Raw genomic sequence first — 19,087 nt, forward strand, 5'->3', positions numbered from 1 at the left:
CTAATTGATAAATAATCAAATTCATATTTCAAAAATGACACTAAAATTAATACAAATCTTTTAACACTTGGGCTAAAAGGAGTAAAATAATTTATAGTACAGATTTATAATCCCATTCAGATTGTACTAAAAATGAGTTATAATAAATTTTAATATATATGAATGTACTTGTGAATTAAAAACAGTGGGACACATGGCTGGTGACACCCATCAGCATTTATGAATCAATTATCCATCTATGAAACTATTCTGATAACACTTTTAGTAATAGACAGTTAAAAGAGTCTCCAAAACACCTCTTGACCAAATTCTGGTTTGTGAAGGTTGAATCTGATTTTTAACTGTTGAGCAATCTGGCCATCCCAGTGCGACTCTCTTGTATAACAAACACATAATTGTGCTACCTTTTTGTCAATAAATGTTTGACAACCAGCTGGTTATTGATTGTTCCAAAATCATTCACTTCTTTCTATTGGTGATTTCCTGTTCTACAGGGAACATACTGATGTGTCGTGCAGCCTGGTAGACAATTGTGTAACCATGTTAAAAGCACATATTCACACCTTTAGTTCTTAGCGTTATTTACAAACCCCAAAACTAGTGACAAACACCAATGATGAATTTAGTCAGTACATTATTGAATTGTAAGTTGACTTGAACGTTATGATATTCTTGATAGGACACAAATACTAATGTTTTTGCACAGAATAAAGTCTTGTTAACAAAGCACACAAAGGTTTTATGACATGGAATTTTGAAAAAGTAATTGAGATGGGCTTTTGAAAGGTCCTGTACAACAGACATGGATGGCTCTTTTTTGAGTACAAGAAGTATGCTCCATGAATCCTGGACTAAAGACACATGAATTGTATGGGACTAATTTTGCTCATAGGGAACTAAAAGAATATTGTTTAAACAAATCAATAAACTTTGTGGGGAGGAGAGGAGATGGTATATCATGTAGAGAGGTTAAATATTATAGGACTACTAACTACTAAACTCACTGAAATTGTCTTCATCTGCCACACATCACGGAACTAAGATTCACCTCCTCACAAACAGATTGTCACAGTGTCGACACAATGTCTGGGCACTTGAGAAATTGTTATAAAACCAACAATACAGTCAGATGGCAGCAAAATTAATAGCTCCTTGGCAGTGTGGAGGAGGGAATCATGACAAAAGGTGACCCACAACACTAGATTTAAACGCGGTTCGTGGGAGACAAATTCATGCACTTCATAAAAAACAAGATTCAGTTATCATTTTGGGAGGGAGGGCAAGCGATGCAATGTGCTTGGCCCAACGAGGAACTCAACACGTGAGACAACCTCTAGAGCGAATCAGAACCAAGTGGGTGGGAAGGGATGCTCCCGATGTGATGCCGGTCCAATTCTGTTAATGGGGATATGTTGTCGCTCCGACCAATCGGAGACAAGGTGAGTGGTCATAAATCATACAACACTCATCTATATGAGTGCAGCCAGAAAATGCACGTTATTAAGAATTATGTATAAAATTTCACATTTAACTAAATAATAATCTTAAGAGTGAACATTTTTTTTTTAATATTATAACAGAGTAGTCATAAATATTATACAGCACAGAAAATAAAAGCTAGAAATCTAGGGTTACCACATGAAGGAGATGCAACAATGTCTACACCAGTCATAATTTGCAAGCCACATAATCAAGAAACCAATCTTAAAATGTGATGCGATTACAGATGGGAAGATGGAAGTAATAAATAAATGAGAAACAGTAAATACAGTATTTATTTTGTATTGATATATATTGAGGCAGCACATGCATAAACTTTAATACGAACTAGGCATAAAATAGAATAACTATGGTAGAAATATTAATTTTGGCATCTCAAAAATACTAGTTAAAACATTTACACTAACATTATTATTTACAATACCTTATTAACATTGGTAGCTTATAGATTGAAGTATTATATCTAAACTGATAGATGTCTTTAGTCTTTAGCACATTACTTATAGTTTTTAACAATAACTGTTGCACGGTGTGAAGTTTTTATTTGACTTCCTTTTTTATTCGTTTTAATATGATTTTTTTCCAAAATCAAAACAGAAAATCCAAAAGCGAAACAACTTAGTAAAATTACCAATACGTAGTATCAATCATATTTTTTTATTTTTTTTTATCGTTGCTGTCAAAGATGATGACATCAATATGAAATATAGGTATAACATTTTTGGAAATGTAATGAAAAATCAAGCTGTTTTACTGGAAGTTTCTACAATGTTCACTCAAGGAACACACAACATGGTTGCAACTAATAATGCTTGATTTACATCTCTTAACTAATCACTGAGAAATAACAAAGTGATTAAAAATTCCTCTTTCATTTTAATTCCTGCAAATTGCAATGGTGGCAAACCATATACATCTTCTAATTGTTTTTTAAGAAGAGGCCAATCGCCTTTTTAGCCTTATACAGTCTGTCCTCATGGATCACTTGCCTGTGCGAGGATCTTATCCAAGAGGAGAGAATCAGTACAGTACAAGGTTGACGATACTGGTAAAAAGTGTAAATGTCACAGACAGAATTTGAACCTGAACTATATCTAACTCAGATCCAAGATCTAATGTCCTATACACGTTGTGCAGACCGCATTGGTATCTTTTCTCTATTTATAAAGTAAATACCACATTTATTCAACAAAAAGCCACATGATGTAAATTTATACTAGATTCAATATGTTGGAAGGATTATTATTTCACCATTATTTCAATTAGCCTCAATTTATTGTCTTTTGAATTATACAATATTTGTGATTACAAATGAAAGTTCACGTCCTTAGGCCTATAAATTTTGTGAAAAAAGGTATAATGTAAAGACGAGTTTCAAATACAGTATACCATGAAATACATAATATATTTTATGACAATAATAACAATAGTTAATAAAATTGTAAGACTTAATTTTACTTTAAAAATTACCAAAACAGGGTTTCTTTTCAACTCCTGGAATTGGAAAAGGAAACAGTTTTTACAAGAGGTAGTAATGCACTACTAAAATCTTTCACTCATTTATGTAAAATTCATTTCTTAAGAAGGTGACCCAATTTACAAAATTTCTACCGTACTAAGTTATAAAAATCTATGGAATATTAAAAAACTAGAAAATTATGCAACAGTCTTATGAATGAAAAATTCGGCACTTATTAGCACATTAGTGTCAATGAGCACATATTTTACATAGTGAGCTATTTGTTATCATAATACTGGGTGTTATCAGGTTATGTAAAACCACTAAAACGATATTCTGGAGGTAAAATTAAGGATTTTCCCAACAGATATGGCTCCCCAAGTGACTGTTTTGGCAGGTATATGTGTCCAAAGTAAATCCAAAGATACCATTCTACTGCTGTCAATCAACACATGCCAAGAAGGAGCCTTCAACTTCGGGCAAAACTTTATTAATTGCAGTTTACCATAAAAAAGAAAATTTTAAAAAACTATGTCAGTAATTTTCTAACCTAGAAGCAAGTTCTAATACTAAAATATTGTAAGATTACTTTTTTTATTGTTAAAGATGTCAAAACCACCTCTAAAGAGGTTACCACAGAATTTTTATAGTTAGCACTAAATGCTATACAGTATATAAAAACACAATTTGCTAGAAACTTTAAACTTTTTTTAGTAGTCTGGTCGCTATTTTTGTATTCATGTTCATAAGAAGAAAATAACTTAATCTCCAGAATAAAGTTCTCATAGGTTTAACAAAGTTACAGAAATAGTTTGTATAAAATAAAAAATAATATTGAACTTTTCAAAATTAGTAGGCTGTTACTACAAAGGACTAAGTTTCCAAAATAATTTTTTACAACTAGACTGATTAACTTTCAAATAAAAATATCACATATTAACAATTGGATTTAAATTCAACAAACTGTACATAAACGTAGGTAGAACAAATCTAACAACAATCAATGTTATAAACCATTTTGTTTATTAAGTACGTCATCTATTCAAAGAGCACTATTATTAATATTTGGCTTAAAAATAACAACACTGTATTTATATAAAAACACAAAAAATACATACCCTTTACCATTTGAAAAATAACATTATCTCTTTGTTTTTAGCCTATGTTTTTCACCCATTCGCCCCAAATTTCATTCAAAATTTAATAGGAACGCAACCTTCAATGGTACTTGAAAACAATACAATAAGATCTAACTTCAAATGGCTGGACCTTAATGTGACTATAACACTAAGGGTAACTACGTTCAGTAATATTTCCTACCGGCTTCTATAGAGTAAATAAAATAATTATCTGCGTTGTCACACGACACAGAAATGTACAGCCTGTAAGTGGAATAATGCATATACAGACATGTTGTATATGCTGTCTGTGGCATGTGGTCGGCTAAACCTTCAGGCTGAAGACCATGCCGAGAAACTGCTCGTAGTGAATAGTGATAACTCCGTCTTGGTCAGTGTCATGTTGCCGGAAGGCTGCTGTCAGGGTCTGCAACGGGAAACAGTTGATCAAATATATAAAAAAAAATTACAATAATAGAGAAAACATTGAAACAAACTATGAAATGATTCCACCAAATACGCATTTGAACCATATAAGGTGTCAGTATTAAAACACTGTTTAAAATACAATTAGCTTTCTGGAATTACGTTTTTACACTCTATAAAAACGCAACTCGTCAGGCTACAAACTTTTTTAGTATTGTAGGAATTGCTAGAAGTATGGACGTCAGCTGAAACCAAAAAACACAGAAACGGATTAGGATGATATGGTAAGTAGTACCTTCACATATCTTTTCCATTTGGTAAGAAAGCAGCCAGTAACTAACCAAAAAAATGTTGAAAAGGTGAGTGATAGCTTCAATATAGTAAGGACTCAGTCATTTACCACTTGAATGGTAATGCTACCACCCCAACAGCTAAAATATTATTCATTAAAGCCTTGATCTTACTTTTGTTCACTGGTAGGTAACTGAACATTCTGCTTGGATTCCAAAATCAAACATTTTTGCAAAAGTTTTAACTATTTCCAAGTAAACATTGTTACCACCCCCACTGTTTGCAAAGTAACTATAAATACCATACATTAAAAAAAGGAAAGTAACAGGTTTTGTTTTAGAAAATACATCACCAGCATACATAGCTATCTTAAAGCTCTTAGAATTTTTGCATTTCAAATTGCAAATGTGAAAATATTACTCCTTGTTCTGCCATATGGCTACATTTATTTTGTTACAGACATTACAGTATGCAGTCCTAAAAGTGTGTCCTATTATAAGTAATATTAATTGAACAACTAGGCCTAACTGGGAAGGGTTGATTCAATACAAATGTTGAGTTCAGCTCCATATAATCTTCTGCTTAATAATTCTGGAACCTGGAATCAACGTCCGTCTGAAGAGGTCCAAAAAAAGTCGGCAAAACAAACTTTGAGTTAACTCTGTGACATCAGATTTCAGACGCCACCACCAAGTGGAAGGTGAAATAGACCTGAACTCAACTATCACATTGAATCAACCCTGTATTTTGCGACAATTGCCGAAGGTCTCCGATCGGAGACAGCAGTAGCCGTAATGAGTTCGGCATGTAGGACACATCAGCAATGAAAGTAAAAAACTTTTTTTATGAGTATGTTTCCCTATAACTGGAACACAGACATTGCCATGAGCAAGTTAACACTTTCATAATTGACCTCACATATTCCCAATTTAGTCTGCAGCGGTCCCTGAGGCTTATCCAGTTACTTACAGAATTAAATCCAATATACTACGATTACCTTTGTTCGATTGAATTAATTAGTCAAATCCTAAACGACACGTGATCTGTTTACTTCTGACCTTTCCAGAAAATATTATATTTCTGTTTTATCGTAAATCAACCCTACAAATAAATCATCAATCGGCCAACCCTACACCCTGCCAACACCTCTCTGCTCGCCCTAAAAATAATTCACACCATTTTCATATTAATTTGCTGCCATTGGGACAAATGGTTCAAGTCAAATCATTAAACTGACTAAAATATATATTTAGTTACGATACAATTTAACTCTTTTCCACACTTTGTTCTTTTACACAGCCAATCACAGAAAATTAACCTGGGTCTATCATGTTGTTCTTATAGAGTCCAAGAGGGTTTATTTACAACTGCTCTCACCCAAAGAGCAAGACTCTTATCAACTATTATCTACTACGAGTAATGAATGAAGATGTTGTTTTAGTTATTTATGTCAGCCCTTCAATAGCTGAACCAAATTCATTGATTGATGATGAAGTCCAGTGAGAAAGTCACTGTCAGCTTTACTTGTGTCTAAAAGATTAAATACTAGATCACCAAAACACAGCAACAAAAATTTTTTGATGACTTATCAATAAACAAAGCATAAATCGAAGAACTAAACTCGATTAGGGGACACTTAAGAGGCTTATAAGCAATGCAAATACAAGTGTTTTTATCTTTCAGTGATTCACGACCACTCTCAGAAGTACTGGATAAGACTATCTTCGTTGTTAAGCCAAGATAGTAGTACATGGATATACTTCACCTCACTTTGCATGTAGAGAGTAATCCATCCCAACCATTACCAAACTTAGATACACAATCACTCACAACAGATGGTAATCCATTACTTTACAACTGTCTACAGAAACCCTTAGTCAACCGGAACTCAGTAATCCTTACAGAGTCAAAAATAGATTCCTGTGCAAAAAAACAAGCCTTAAAAACCAATATTATAATATAGTTGTTATACCCTATCGTTTCAAAGGGGTTGCCCAGTTGAATTTAGTTTCTTTGACATACACAGTACCTGAGCTCTCCTCTGTAGAATATTTTATAATTCTACAAAATGAGGTCTGAAGCTATTAACACAAAAACAGCACACACACACCAATGTGTCTATGTGTGTTAACACATTGGAGGAAACAGACTTTCTATCACTAATAAATATATTTAACTTCTACTTCTACTTCTCCATGCTGCCAGGCTGAGTCTGTGGTTGCTAACAATTAAAAACAGCTGTTTAAGTTTTGACTGCCGCTTTGTGTGTGAATTTTCTTCACTAATTCATTACAACACGAACTTCTACTCAGAATAACAGATTTTAATTATAAGGTTTTCCTTGTAAAACAATAATTTAATAAACGTGTTTTATTATGAAGATAAAATTATTAGCTATGAAACAAAACACAAACAAGACAAATAGTTAGACATGCGATTTTCTATAAATCACATCATATATTTGTATTTCATTTTTATTTCGGTTGAAATAAAGAGAATAATATTCATTCATTGTACATAAACGTAATACATTCCACTTAAAGTTAATAATCTTCCATGGGCGCAGTCAAGCCTGAACTTGTATTACATGTTTCATGTCTTTACAGTTCTTTTCATACTCTTCAAGCTTGTTTAACTCTTGTACAACTATTATTAGTACAGTTCCAAGCAACATGAGAAGGAAGGTCAGTCATGACCAACCGAGGCACTACATCTGAATATCAATGTAAATACATTAATACAGTTATTACAAGGACTTTGGGGTAATCAAAAACCTTCTGATGATACAAATGTGACGGCCCATTAAGAAAGCCCCTGACCATTTGACACTGTGAGGTTAATATTATTATTGACCAGTGAAGTACTACAGTATTTATACTGTAGTATTACCAACCAACGATTCTTCATTGTTCCTAACAGTAAAATGTAAGTACTATTACTTACAAAATATCTACCGTCACCTAAATTATTAAAAGGAAATAAGGAACAGTGATTATTATATATTTATTTAGTAAGATATAAGTCCAAGTAATAGTTGCTCGGAATATTCTAGTTGATCTCAACTGAGTTGTTAAGCAGAAGTAGCCCGATACCCGTGGCAGCTTTAGCTGCAGCTGGCTGAGGAATTTGCTGATTCTGCTGACTCCAGCCTGTGTCTGGCCAAGTTGTGTCGTTTCTAGACTCTGTTACGCCCAAGTAAATCGTTTGGGAGCAGCACCGTACGGAGTCTAGTCCGCCATTTTAATAAAAATTTGTAGCGAAAAAGTATGTGCGTGGGGAGAGTTGATCGCCGGTACTCGAACGTAACGCGTCGCTCCGTGTTTGCCCTTCCCTCTAAAATCTAAATTTTTTAACCTACTGTTTCGCTGATGAATGATTAATATATTTTAAAAGTACAGTTTAGGGAATGTGAATAGTATCGTAATAATTATTAATGTGAAAGATTAAATTAAAATCAGATTTTTGCGGCCAACTAGTTTTCTGATTATCTAATTCCCAAGTCCCGTCTCGTCCGTTACACAAATAGTACAATGAATGTTGTTTGAACATTTTCATAGTAGTGTTGAAAATATCACTTCATACATTCAACATTATTTATTATTCTGTCTAAAACATTATTTGGATTTAAGGCATTAAGCCAAGGCTTTTGTAATGGCTTTATGTCTCCCATGATCAGACCTGCACTAAGGTTTGAGGCTGTTGTCTGATGGCCAAAAACGGAGGCCAAGATGGCAGTAGCTGGTCTGGCTAGCATCCGAAGGTTGGCTTGCCTTGCTATCACTGGGGCTTTTCCAAGTGCACCGGGCACAGCTCTAGACTGTCATCTCAACCTCCCCCCTTCGGACATTGTCATTTGGGCTATGGCCAGGAGGAGTGCCTACTGCCTTCAGCAGGTGAGACTGGCCGGTCTCGGGCTGCAGCAGGGGACTCTTCAGAATTAGCATCTTGATTCAGGGAAATGCTCTGCACATGATATCGGATCAGATGCCACAAAGATTTTCCTTCAACAAACTCTTCAGGATTGTCATACTTTCTAGGGAGGCTTGGTTGGAGGGAAACAAACCTCTTCCACCAGCGGAAAATGGTGCAGGCACCGGAATTGTGGGGGTGAGACCATGGAGCTGGTGGTCCCAATGGGTCCTTATCCCACAGTCTTTCAGGCAGAAGTCACAGCCATTATGGAGTGTGCTTATGAGAATCTTCGTCTGCGGTATAGAAGTAAAACAATTAGCATTTTCACAGATAGTCAGGCAGCAATCAAATCATTGGACTCTTGGGTGTTCAACTCAATCTTGTCTGGGATTACTATCAAGTCGTTTCTTCCCTTGCCAGAATCAACAATGTGACTGTTTGTTGGGTTCCTGGTCATGAGGAGATCTCTGGGAAGAAAAGAGCTTATCTCTTGGCTAACTTGGGGTCAGCATCAAATATGATGGGACCTCAACCGTTCTGTGGCATTCCTAGGTGTGAATCCTTTGGGACTTTCTCGGAATGGGTCTGCACTGAATATGAGAGAAGGTGGAGGCTGCATCCGGGAATGAGCGGAATGGTTCTACAGTTGCCTTCCCCCAGGGTGGTGTCTGACCTTAACTCTCATTATGTAGATCGGTGTCTTCTCAGGTTATGTGTCTGATTATGGGACATAGTCATCAGAGAAAGCATCTTCACAGAGTCTGTATCCTTTAGGAGGATCTGCTCTGTGGCAAGCAGGAGGAAACTGCTGAACACCTGCTCTTTGACTGCCCTGCAATAGCAAGGAAGCAGTACGCTATCTTTGGTTGTTTAGTTTGGATAAGGGTAGTGAATTTCCCCAAGAGGACCTAATCGGTTGTTTTCGGCAGTTTATAGAACTGCTGAAATTGTAGACTGGTCGGCCTCATGGTGTGCGCAAAAGGCCCCTGAAGCTTAAGTGCATGGCAATAGGCTGTCCTATAGAAGAAGAAGAAGAAGGGTATTAAACAAACCTGAATATGGATAGAAGAAAGTGTAAATACATATTAATTGCCTTGGATCAAAAACTAATTGTCTATTAGCTACTTAGTGATTTGACAAGCTTCGTATTTACCCAATTCTAAGACTTACAATGAATTAGTGCAACTTTCGAAATGCCATTTTGACCCTCAACAGAATTAAATAGAAGAACAACACATGTTTATGCAAAAGACTCAGTGAGTGATAAGACAATTGCTGATTATATGAGAAACATAAAGACTCTTACAACTCACTGCAATTTAGCGGACTTTGAGTGTAACAGGCCGAAAATCAATTCTCATATAAGATCCCAATTGATTTACAGTTTAAATAACTCAGAAATTGGAGGAAAATTACTTTAAAAACTTAATGATTTAACGTTTGAAAAGGCAGTGGAAATGTCATTAACCCTTTGGATGCCAGCCCATTTTCCAAAAGTACTACCCAGAAACGCCAAGGGCATTTACAGCAGTTTTGCAAGCTTTCACTAAATGTATCATAACTTTTTTATTTTTTAACAGATATTGATGATTTTTTACCATTATTTTGCTTATGAAATGCCCTTGTTCTGTTGGTAAATTTTAGTTGCATAAATGTAATTTAAACTTATAAAAAAGTTAAAAATTAAGAAAAAAAAAATTAAAATTTCCAAAAAACATTTTTTTTAGCACAAATAAGTGGTTTAAAAGAAAATGTATGCTGATTTCCTGTTATATCCTAGTAAACTATATCTAACCCGTAACCTAATTACAAAATTTCAAAAGTCTACCTTATATAGAAGTCCAGTTATGATTTTTTTCACTAAATGTGACACGGGCACAGTTTTTGTAATTTGCATGGACGTTGTATGTAATGTTACACTATATTCACAAATCAATATTTGACACTATACAAATCGGTACTTTGGGATTATACCAACCACACCACTATGAAAAACACAAAAGTATAAATTTATAGATATATTATAAACAAACATTGTAGAACGAAAAAAACAACTTTTTAATTACAAAATTACAAAGATTATCAATTGTTAATGAGGTCAGATTCGCTTAAACTTTTTTCAATGAACTTAGAACATTATAAAACGATGTATTTGAGTAACAGAACTAACATTCCATCAATCAACAAGCATTTCCAGGTATTGTGATCGGTATTGTGGTCGCTGTTATCTTATCTTTCTCGAGAATCTCGATTACGGCAGGCCGCGCGGCATCACATGATTATTTAAGTTTTTTGCACGGTACATAATTGCCTTTCCATTACAATTCAATTTATATTTCTGATCAGCCCCTCTAGAATTATATTTACTGATAGATACTATCTCGAGGGATGTTTTTCTTTCGTTGACATCAGCCCGAGCTTCGGAAGCACCTTCGGCCGGAGGCACTCGCATTTTGGGTGGCGGAGTTTGATCAAGAATAATGACAAGTTTTGTGTGTGTTTTTTTTCAATAAAGAGTTTAGTTTTTGTTTGGTAATGTTTGTTTTTGTTGAATTTTTGTGTTTGGAGAAATTTAGGGGTAAAATACGAAAGTACAACAAAGCGAACGGGCGGCGAGACTCTGCAATCACGTTATCTACTACACCGCTCGACTTTGACCTCTGTCTGAGGATGGGGAGGGGTTTGCGATAAGACAATTCCTGTTTTATACTGACGAAATATTGTTCTACGCTAATCTAGTAATCAGTAGAAGCTAAATGTCAACTGTCTGAGGATGGGGAGGGGTTTGCGATAAGACAATTCCTGTTTTATATCGACGAAATATTTTTCTACGCTAATCTATTAATTAGTTGAAGCTAAATGTCAAATAACGATTCATGTCTAGGTGTGGTCTGTATAATCCCAAAGTACCAATGAATCTAATAAAAGGGGCATAGTAAAAATGCCTTAACATCAAAAGTAATGAGAGAATTACAAACGTAAACAACGCATAGCAACACGAACGTAACCTCAATCTCGACAAAACAATTCAACAGCTGCGAAGCTCAAATACGACCAAACAAACAGTCCATAAACGAATTAACTACTTTGTGGTTGCAAAGCAACTAATCGACTATCGATTAGTCAAAATTTCGCGGCAATAAGATGAACTATAAGAAAATTACAGGTGAAAAACGTGACGTACCTATATTACGGCCGTTGGCGATTTTCAGTTGAGTAGCCGACGGCCGTAATACCGGTACGTTGGCATCCAAAGGGTTAAGCATTGAATCACCCAAAACCGAAAGTAATTATATACAGCGTATTTTTTTTAATTCCTCTGGATGTTGACAACATTGGACAGAATTCTTATAAAGCATTCCTGCAGAGAGGGGGGGAGGGTACATTTGAGCATTCACTTCAATGTAAAGACGGTATGAATTTTCAACTTAATCTCAGTTGGAATTGCTTCAGATGCAGAGATGAGTTTGGATCATATTAATGTGGATAATGAACGTCTGTCACATGAGTCACCAAACATTAATGATCCAAACTCATCTCCCATTTTCATTCTAAGACGTTCCAACAGAACCAGAAGAAGTTCAAATTCCAACTGAACATCTAAGGATAAACACATGAAAATAAATTAAATAGTAAAACCTATTTTGAATATTAGATGAAAATAGCTTTAGTTATTTTTAACGTACATACTGAAACTATAAGTACAGATTTATAAATTGGTGTAATTTGAGAAACGTATTAAGATCTGTATAGTATAATATACATGACTATGATATTTTAAAGTTGTGCAATCAATTTTGGATTTGGAAAATATTTTTGTAAGTTACATTCACAGCCATTTAAAATAACTTCCCCAAATACAGAAAAGTAGAAACTTTTTTATTATTCTACATGAAATTAAGTTTTTTTACATAAACATTTAGGTCATTGAGAAATCATGCCAAATAAAACAGCTGAATATAAAAAATTAAATTTGTACTATATGTACATGAGTTAAAGCTTCGGGAAGTGACATGCTTTTTTTTATTTATAAAAATTCTATTTTGTAGAAAACTTTTAAAAATGTGTTATTTTCCTAAATTATATTGAATTAAAAAATATACAATAATAAAGTCGCTTCCTTACTTTATGTAAGGTACACTGTAAAATTGTCCTTTTTTTAAATTTTTATTTGGGACTGATTACAAAATGGACTACTTTAAGTGGCTTAATTTCACGATACTACTGTATTCAGGGAAGTTATCTTAAATGGCTATGTAATTAACACAAAAATATTATCCAAGTCTAGAATTGAGTGACCATCTTAAAAGCCTACTTACATAAAGTACCACACAGCACTGTATGAAGTCATCGAACAATATAGTGCCCTTGCCGTAACGATCAAACTTCTTCATCATTAGGTCAATCATGTTCTCACTCAGTCTGTAGCCAAACGCAGTGAGCGCGCTGCGCAGCTCCGACTTGTCAATGTTGCCAGAGTTGTCACGGTCAAACGTGCGGAAACAGTTTTGCCAATCTGTCACATATTTCCACAACGCCCCAAAGTCCTCAAATGACACCACCCCGCTGTTGTGTTTATCAAACATACCTGCAAGCAATGTAAAATATTCAGTATGAAATACAACATTACATTTTGTTTAGAGAGTAATTTTATTTTTTTATTTTTCATTTAAACTTTATACCAAAGTATGATGAAAGAGTTTGACCAACCTCATTAATTTTAGAACAACTGAAGCTATAGATAATGCAACTGAGCAGATATTTCTAAAGATTTCCTGTTAAGCCTACATTGTTGGAAGTTTCATAAAAACAACAATTTTGATAGAATTTTGAGATCTGTATTATTATTATAAATTAGGTTATTAGTTCTACAAAAAATGATTTTGTAGGCCTATCATGTCAACTAACACTATTTTTCATAGGAGGATTTTGTTGATTAATTATTGAATAAATATTAAAGAGGGTTAACAATAGTCCTTATAAGCAATGGAACACAATAAAAATGATAAATTTAAATTATAGACTGCATTATTAAATATTACTTAGTGTTTAATCAACAAAGAGTGTTCAGAGCAGAGATTTATATTAAGCAACCAATTATCAGGTTTAAGGCAATATTTAAACTTGGAAAAATTATTCCAATAACAATTACACAATAAACTCAGGAAATAAGAAAAACACATTTGAAATTTTACAAAAAGTGTAAAAAATGCAAACCTAACATAAACACAAAACAAAACTTGCAGGTCAAGGACTGTCTAATAAATTTGTAAATGTTAAATAAGGAAATCAGTGGTGTATATAGAAAATTAATTGGGAGGGTGACACACTGGGTGGCTTAGGAAGTATAAAATATCCTCCAAATATGCTCGGGAAATTCTCCCCCAGGAGTTTGTTGAGCTTTAAGACCTCATAAATGTGTTCCAGCTTAAGACAAGCAACTGGTTGTAATTTTAATGTCATGTTTCGAAATATCGGGGTCCTATGCCCTCTTGGGTCTCCCCTTTATATACACCCATGAAAGAAATATAATGAAGACCTATCAATAACATTTCTCTTAACATTATGATTTTCTCCACTGTGGTGAAACTAGACACATGAAGCGTTTTTGTAGTCCAGGGTTCTAAACAATCTGGTCTCTCACAGCTAATTTACATCAAAAACAAAATGCAAGTTGCTATACCATCATAAAAATGCGTTCATTACATTTCCTTTGTCCCAAACTCTAAGAGAAAATCACTTTGGTTTGTCTAATTCGTTTGTAAAGCAGAACAATGCCTGTCAAAGATCTCCTAATCTTAGCACTGAACAATCAATACTTTGCTCACTGATTTTACAGAAATGTTGAGAATTTTAAGAGTACATTCCTTGTTCAAGCAAAGCTATCAAAATTAACTTAGAAATTATAGACTGGTCTCAATTAATTACTACATGTTTTTTTCACAAAATAATGTAAAACTGTACTTGAAAAGCACTTAAAGATCTTCATAAAAAGAAATTAATAATTTATTATGCCATAAAACAACTTGAAGACAGAAAAGGTTTATTAATAATTGTAGTAATAATACATGCAATAATTTGAATGGTTAAGAGACTATGGACACCTTAGAAAAAATACATTTTGTCACCTCAGAAAAACACAAGACTGTTCCTCATTATTTAATATTGAGTAAACTTTAGCAGTACAACGTGAAAACAAAAGAATTAGTGTTTTTGAGACATACCTCATAAAGACAGTATAATTTGTAACATAAGATGGGAATTTTGGCACATCTAGACCTATATCATTTAAATATGGAGTTCCACAAGGATTTGTCCTTAGGCTCTTTTACTTTATCAAGATCAATGATCTGCCACTTAATATATCTGCCCCTGTCAGTGTTATTTTGTGTGATGACTATACAACAGATAATAAAAAGATCAAGATTCTCTATCAGGTATCCTGTAACCAGCTTGAAAAATTGGTTGGCAGCAATTGATATAAGCCTTTTGATGAGTAGTCAGTAGAGGAAAATGCAGTTTAATAAAATATTTTAGTAACTTCGCTGTTCACTTTTACATGTAGGTTTTTAAACATGTAATAGTAAAGCTGGGTTTGCATCCAGATAATAAACTTAAATCGCTGAATTCATAAAAACCTTAGTTGCTGCCACTGAAAAAATAAACAATGAATACATCTGTAAATTTTATTACCCTTCAGGAGCATAAGTACCAACATAACATAAACATAACATAAACAAATCTTTACAATCAGTCTCTCCACCGATACTTTAAAACATACCTCGTACTTTTAATTTAGTATTTTTTTTAGCTATTGATTTTTTTCATTTGTCATTAACTTATAGGAAATGTTATATTATATAGAGTCTACAAAAGGTCAAGAACCAGCATGTTATTTTTTGAACTATTGCAAATAAAGCAATAAATTTTACACATAAGTACATTAAACTATACCTAAAAAATACTATACCTAAAAATCTACTTTTTAATCAAATATCAATTTTTTCCATCATACTAGGGACAGTCCACAGGGAGTTAGAATAAAACCTTAAATGAGAGCATAGGTCAAGTTTTACAATAAACTTGTCTCTATTAGTAGAGCACAATGCCATGAACCTTACCTCAAAAGGTTCATGCTAGCCGAATGACGGTGGTTTAAAGTTACAAACTTGAGCTAGTTGAATGAAGCTTACTTGTCATTCCATGCGTTAAATAAAATAATGAAACCCCAAAAACCTCACAGCATACAAAATAACCTTTTTTATTTTTTCCTAATTCTGAATGACTAACATTACACTCAGAAACAGTGTATAAGGAGGCCTTTGACAATGTTCTACATGTCACAAAATAATAAAAGAAGTAGTTCTCAATGAGGTTATCGTTATGTACACAGCTTACCTTTTTTACAACAGGTGCTCAAACTGTTTCCTCTAGGCAGTTTAACAGTGTACACTGTCAAGATTCCAGAATCTGCCTCCCCTTAGACCATTTCCTAATATGGTATAAAAATAATGAATTCACAATTATGAAAAATGGTTTTTGTATGCTGTGAGGTTTTTGGGGTTACATTATTTTATCTAACACAAGGAATAACAACTAAGCTTTATTCAACAAGCTTAAGTTTGTAACTTTAAACCGCCGCCATGTTCGCTAAAGTGAACATTCTGAGGTTGGGTTTGCTGTTCTCCTTATGTAATACGTATACAACTCAACCTATGCTCCATTTAACATTTTTGCCTTATTGGCCACAGCTACTTACCAATCATAAGTCTGACTGTTTCAGGGTTAAATGGTGTCCATGTTCCATTCGATAGAGCCATCTGTAGTTCATCAGCAGATATATAACCACTACGGTCCTTGTCAACCCTGTAGTAAAACATTTCAATTAGTAAAATTGATGTTATTAAATGCAGTACCACTGTACATGTGACAACACATTTGGCCAAAATCATATCATAAAAGAGCTAATTATAGTTCTTTCTCAACAGAAAGAGCGTAATTATTTAATATGCATTGTTTATTGTACAGCATGGTGGTGTTTGGAGTTTGGTAGTTCTGAGGCATGTAAAGAAGACACAGTAAAATAGGGTACCATTATCCTTAGTTTTGAGTTACCAAAAGTACCAATATAAGAATAAAATATTTTTTATTATCTAATTGTTATAGATAGGTATGAGTTTCTCAACTAATACTTCTTATAAACTATTTGGCTGAGTGTCATCAAAATCTAACACTCTAGGGCCTGGGAAAATTTAATTTATATCTGTCTGTCTGCACATTATCTTAAAAACTAACAGATCTATAGGCTTGAAAGTTTGCATGAAGCTTTATGGGTAATTATGATGCCAACAAGATAATAGCAAAGAAAACAAATTTGTAAATAAACTGAGTATAATTATATAAGATTTACATGTAGCCTAATCAGTGTTACATTTGAGTGAAGTACAGAAATGTATAGTCAGCGTTCTAAGGGCAACATTTCCAGGGTGCGCAAAAGGCCTTAGAGGCTTAAGTGCATGGTAATAGGCTGCCCCATAGAAGAAGAAGAAGAGCAAAATTATTCCCATAATGCTGTTGTTAGCCTTACTCTGACCTCTAACATTCCTTGTACTCTTCTCGGGTGAATATTGCTATCCCAATTATTGCCTCTACCAATGCCTATCCCCCGTAGATTATTATCCCCCCACCCAGAAACCCTGATTCCCCTCCCATTTATTATCTATTTTTTCGCTAGATTTTATTTATTTATTCCCACGGTACAAACAATTTTAACAAAACTAATATGTTTTAGATGGCTTGACAAAAAACATAATAAGTCACTGTCACCAATGACACATAATATGTCCAACAACTTAATAATGGTAATCCATAAATACTTAACATGAAAGACAATGTTAACATCAAAACAATACTTATAAGAATGCACTATCTAATCAAGAGAATATGACTCACATCAAGTTGTAAATGATAAACAAGATGCAACTAATTAATAAGTTGCCAAAAGTACTATTCCTAGTAGACAGTGGCAAATGCTGTACATCCATTAATAGATCGTCTATCTGGGATATAATATAAAAATTCAAATATATCATCAGTTAGTTATTGTGCAATTATAGATCGCAACCACCTAAAACTTATTTTTAGAAACAAAAACATACTATTTTAAGCAAATATAAAAAGTAGTTTTAGATCATTATAGATAATGTGGCTAATGTGAATACTATCCATATCAAAAAAGTTATAGTTGATTTACTTATTCTAAAATCTGCTGGAAATAAGGAAATTAGTATTTTACAGGTCACTCAACGGCTAAAGTAGTTCATGGATTACAAAGAACATTTTTATATACAATTAATATTTGTATATGCTGTCGTTGTATATATCACAAGTAAAAAAATAAATTGTAGTTTACATCAAAAGAAATAAAAATATACATATATATTGAACAATATGGTTTCACACTTAAAATGTTCACTAAGCATAATAAAAGAAAGTGATTATTGTTTTAATATATCAGCATGTGCACAACGCAATAAACAAATATAACTGAGTCAGAGTTTTCAAATCGGGTTTCTGTTTATAATTAATTATATTTAAATTTTTGATATTAAACTATCAATAAATGAAATGTATTTTATAACTATAAAAAATATATATAAGTAAATGTGAAGTTAATGGCCGGAGTGGCAAGACATCAGCTTAAAATGATTAACCTATTGATGACAAATAACAAAGTTATAGAACACTAAAAGTGGAACTAATCTTCTCACAAGGAGTAATATTTCCTTACTATACATTTGTGCTGAGCATTACATGGTCTTATTGTGACCGTGAGTTAACCCTACAACTGGTAGTCATTTCATCCTGTAGTGTCAGGCTGTTTTAGAACTTCACGCCAGGTTTAATGTAAAAATGTATTAAAAATATAAATTAAGAGCAATATATATGAATCGGTAAGGGCTGAAGTTACATTTTTTCAGATATGCATTTTATGTTAAAATCAGACTTTACACATATAAATGCACAATTTGGGTTAAAAAGGCTGTTGTACAATCATTAGAAGTGTTGATAGTAGCATGCTGAAAATTGGGATTTATGTTAAATTGGCAGATGTGCAGCACAAGTGCCTTTTTAACAAAAACCAACCACCAACAGAGCACCATGGAAGTTTTAAGAAACATTAGCGCTAGTTACAGTGCTGTTTGACAGCTTATACATCTAACCTCACTCTGTTCTGTTGTAGCTGTAAGTCTGTTGAATAGCACATTGCTAATATTTTAATATTTTAAAGAGTCTTGCATACAGCAAGAAGTTGAGGATAAGAATAATAAATTAATGAGAATATTCTTACCATAGCGATTGATTACATGCAGAACGTATC

General features: G+C 33.6%; 1 protein-coding gene across 1 annotated transcript in view; it reads right to left on the minus strand.

Annotated features, from left to right (window-relative positions):
• Positions 1–1,757: 1,757 nt before the first annotated feature.
• Positions 1,758–19,087, minus strand: part of LOC124367493 (programmed cell death protein 6-like) — a 31,531-nt gene continuing 14,201 nt past the window's right edge. Inside the window, exons 2-4 of the mRNA XM_046824349.1 lie at positions 16,466–16,572; positions 13,026–13,294; positions 1,758–4,504 (exon numbers count right to left, since the gene is read on the minus strand). Of these exons, the coding sequence (XP_046680305.1) occupies positions 4,403–4,504; positions 13,026–13,294; positions 16,466–16,572 (478 nt within the window). The 3' untranslated portion in view covers positions 1,758–4,402. The remainder of the gene's footprint in view (positions 4,505–13,025; positions 13,295–16,465; positions 16,573–19,087) is intronic.

The sequence above is a fragment of the Homalodisca vitripennis genome, chromosome 8, assembly GCF_021130785.1.
Source record: "Homalodisca vitripennis isolate AUS2020 chromosome 8, UT_GWSS_2.1, whole genome shotgun sequence".
Classification (NCBI taxonomy): domain Eukaryota; kingdom Metazoa; phylum Arthropoda; class Insecta; order Hemiptera; family Cicadellidae; genus Homalodisca; species Homalodisca vitripennis.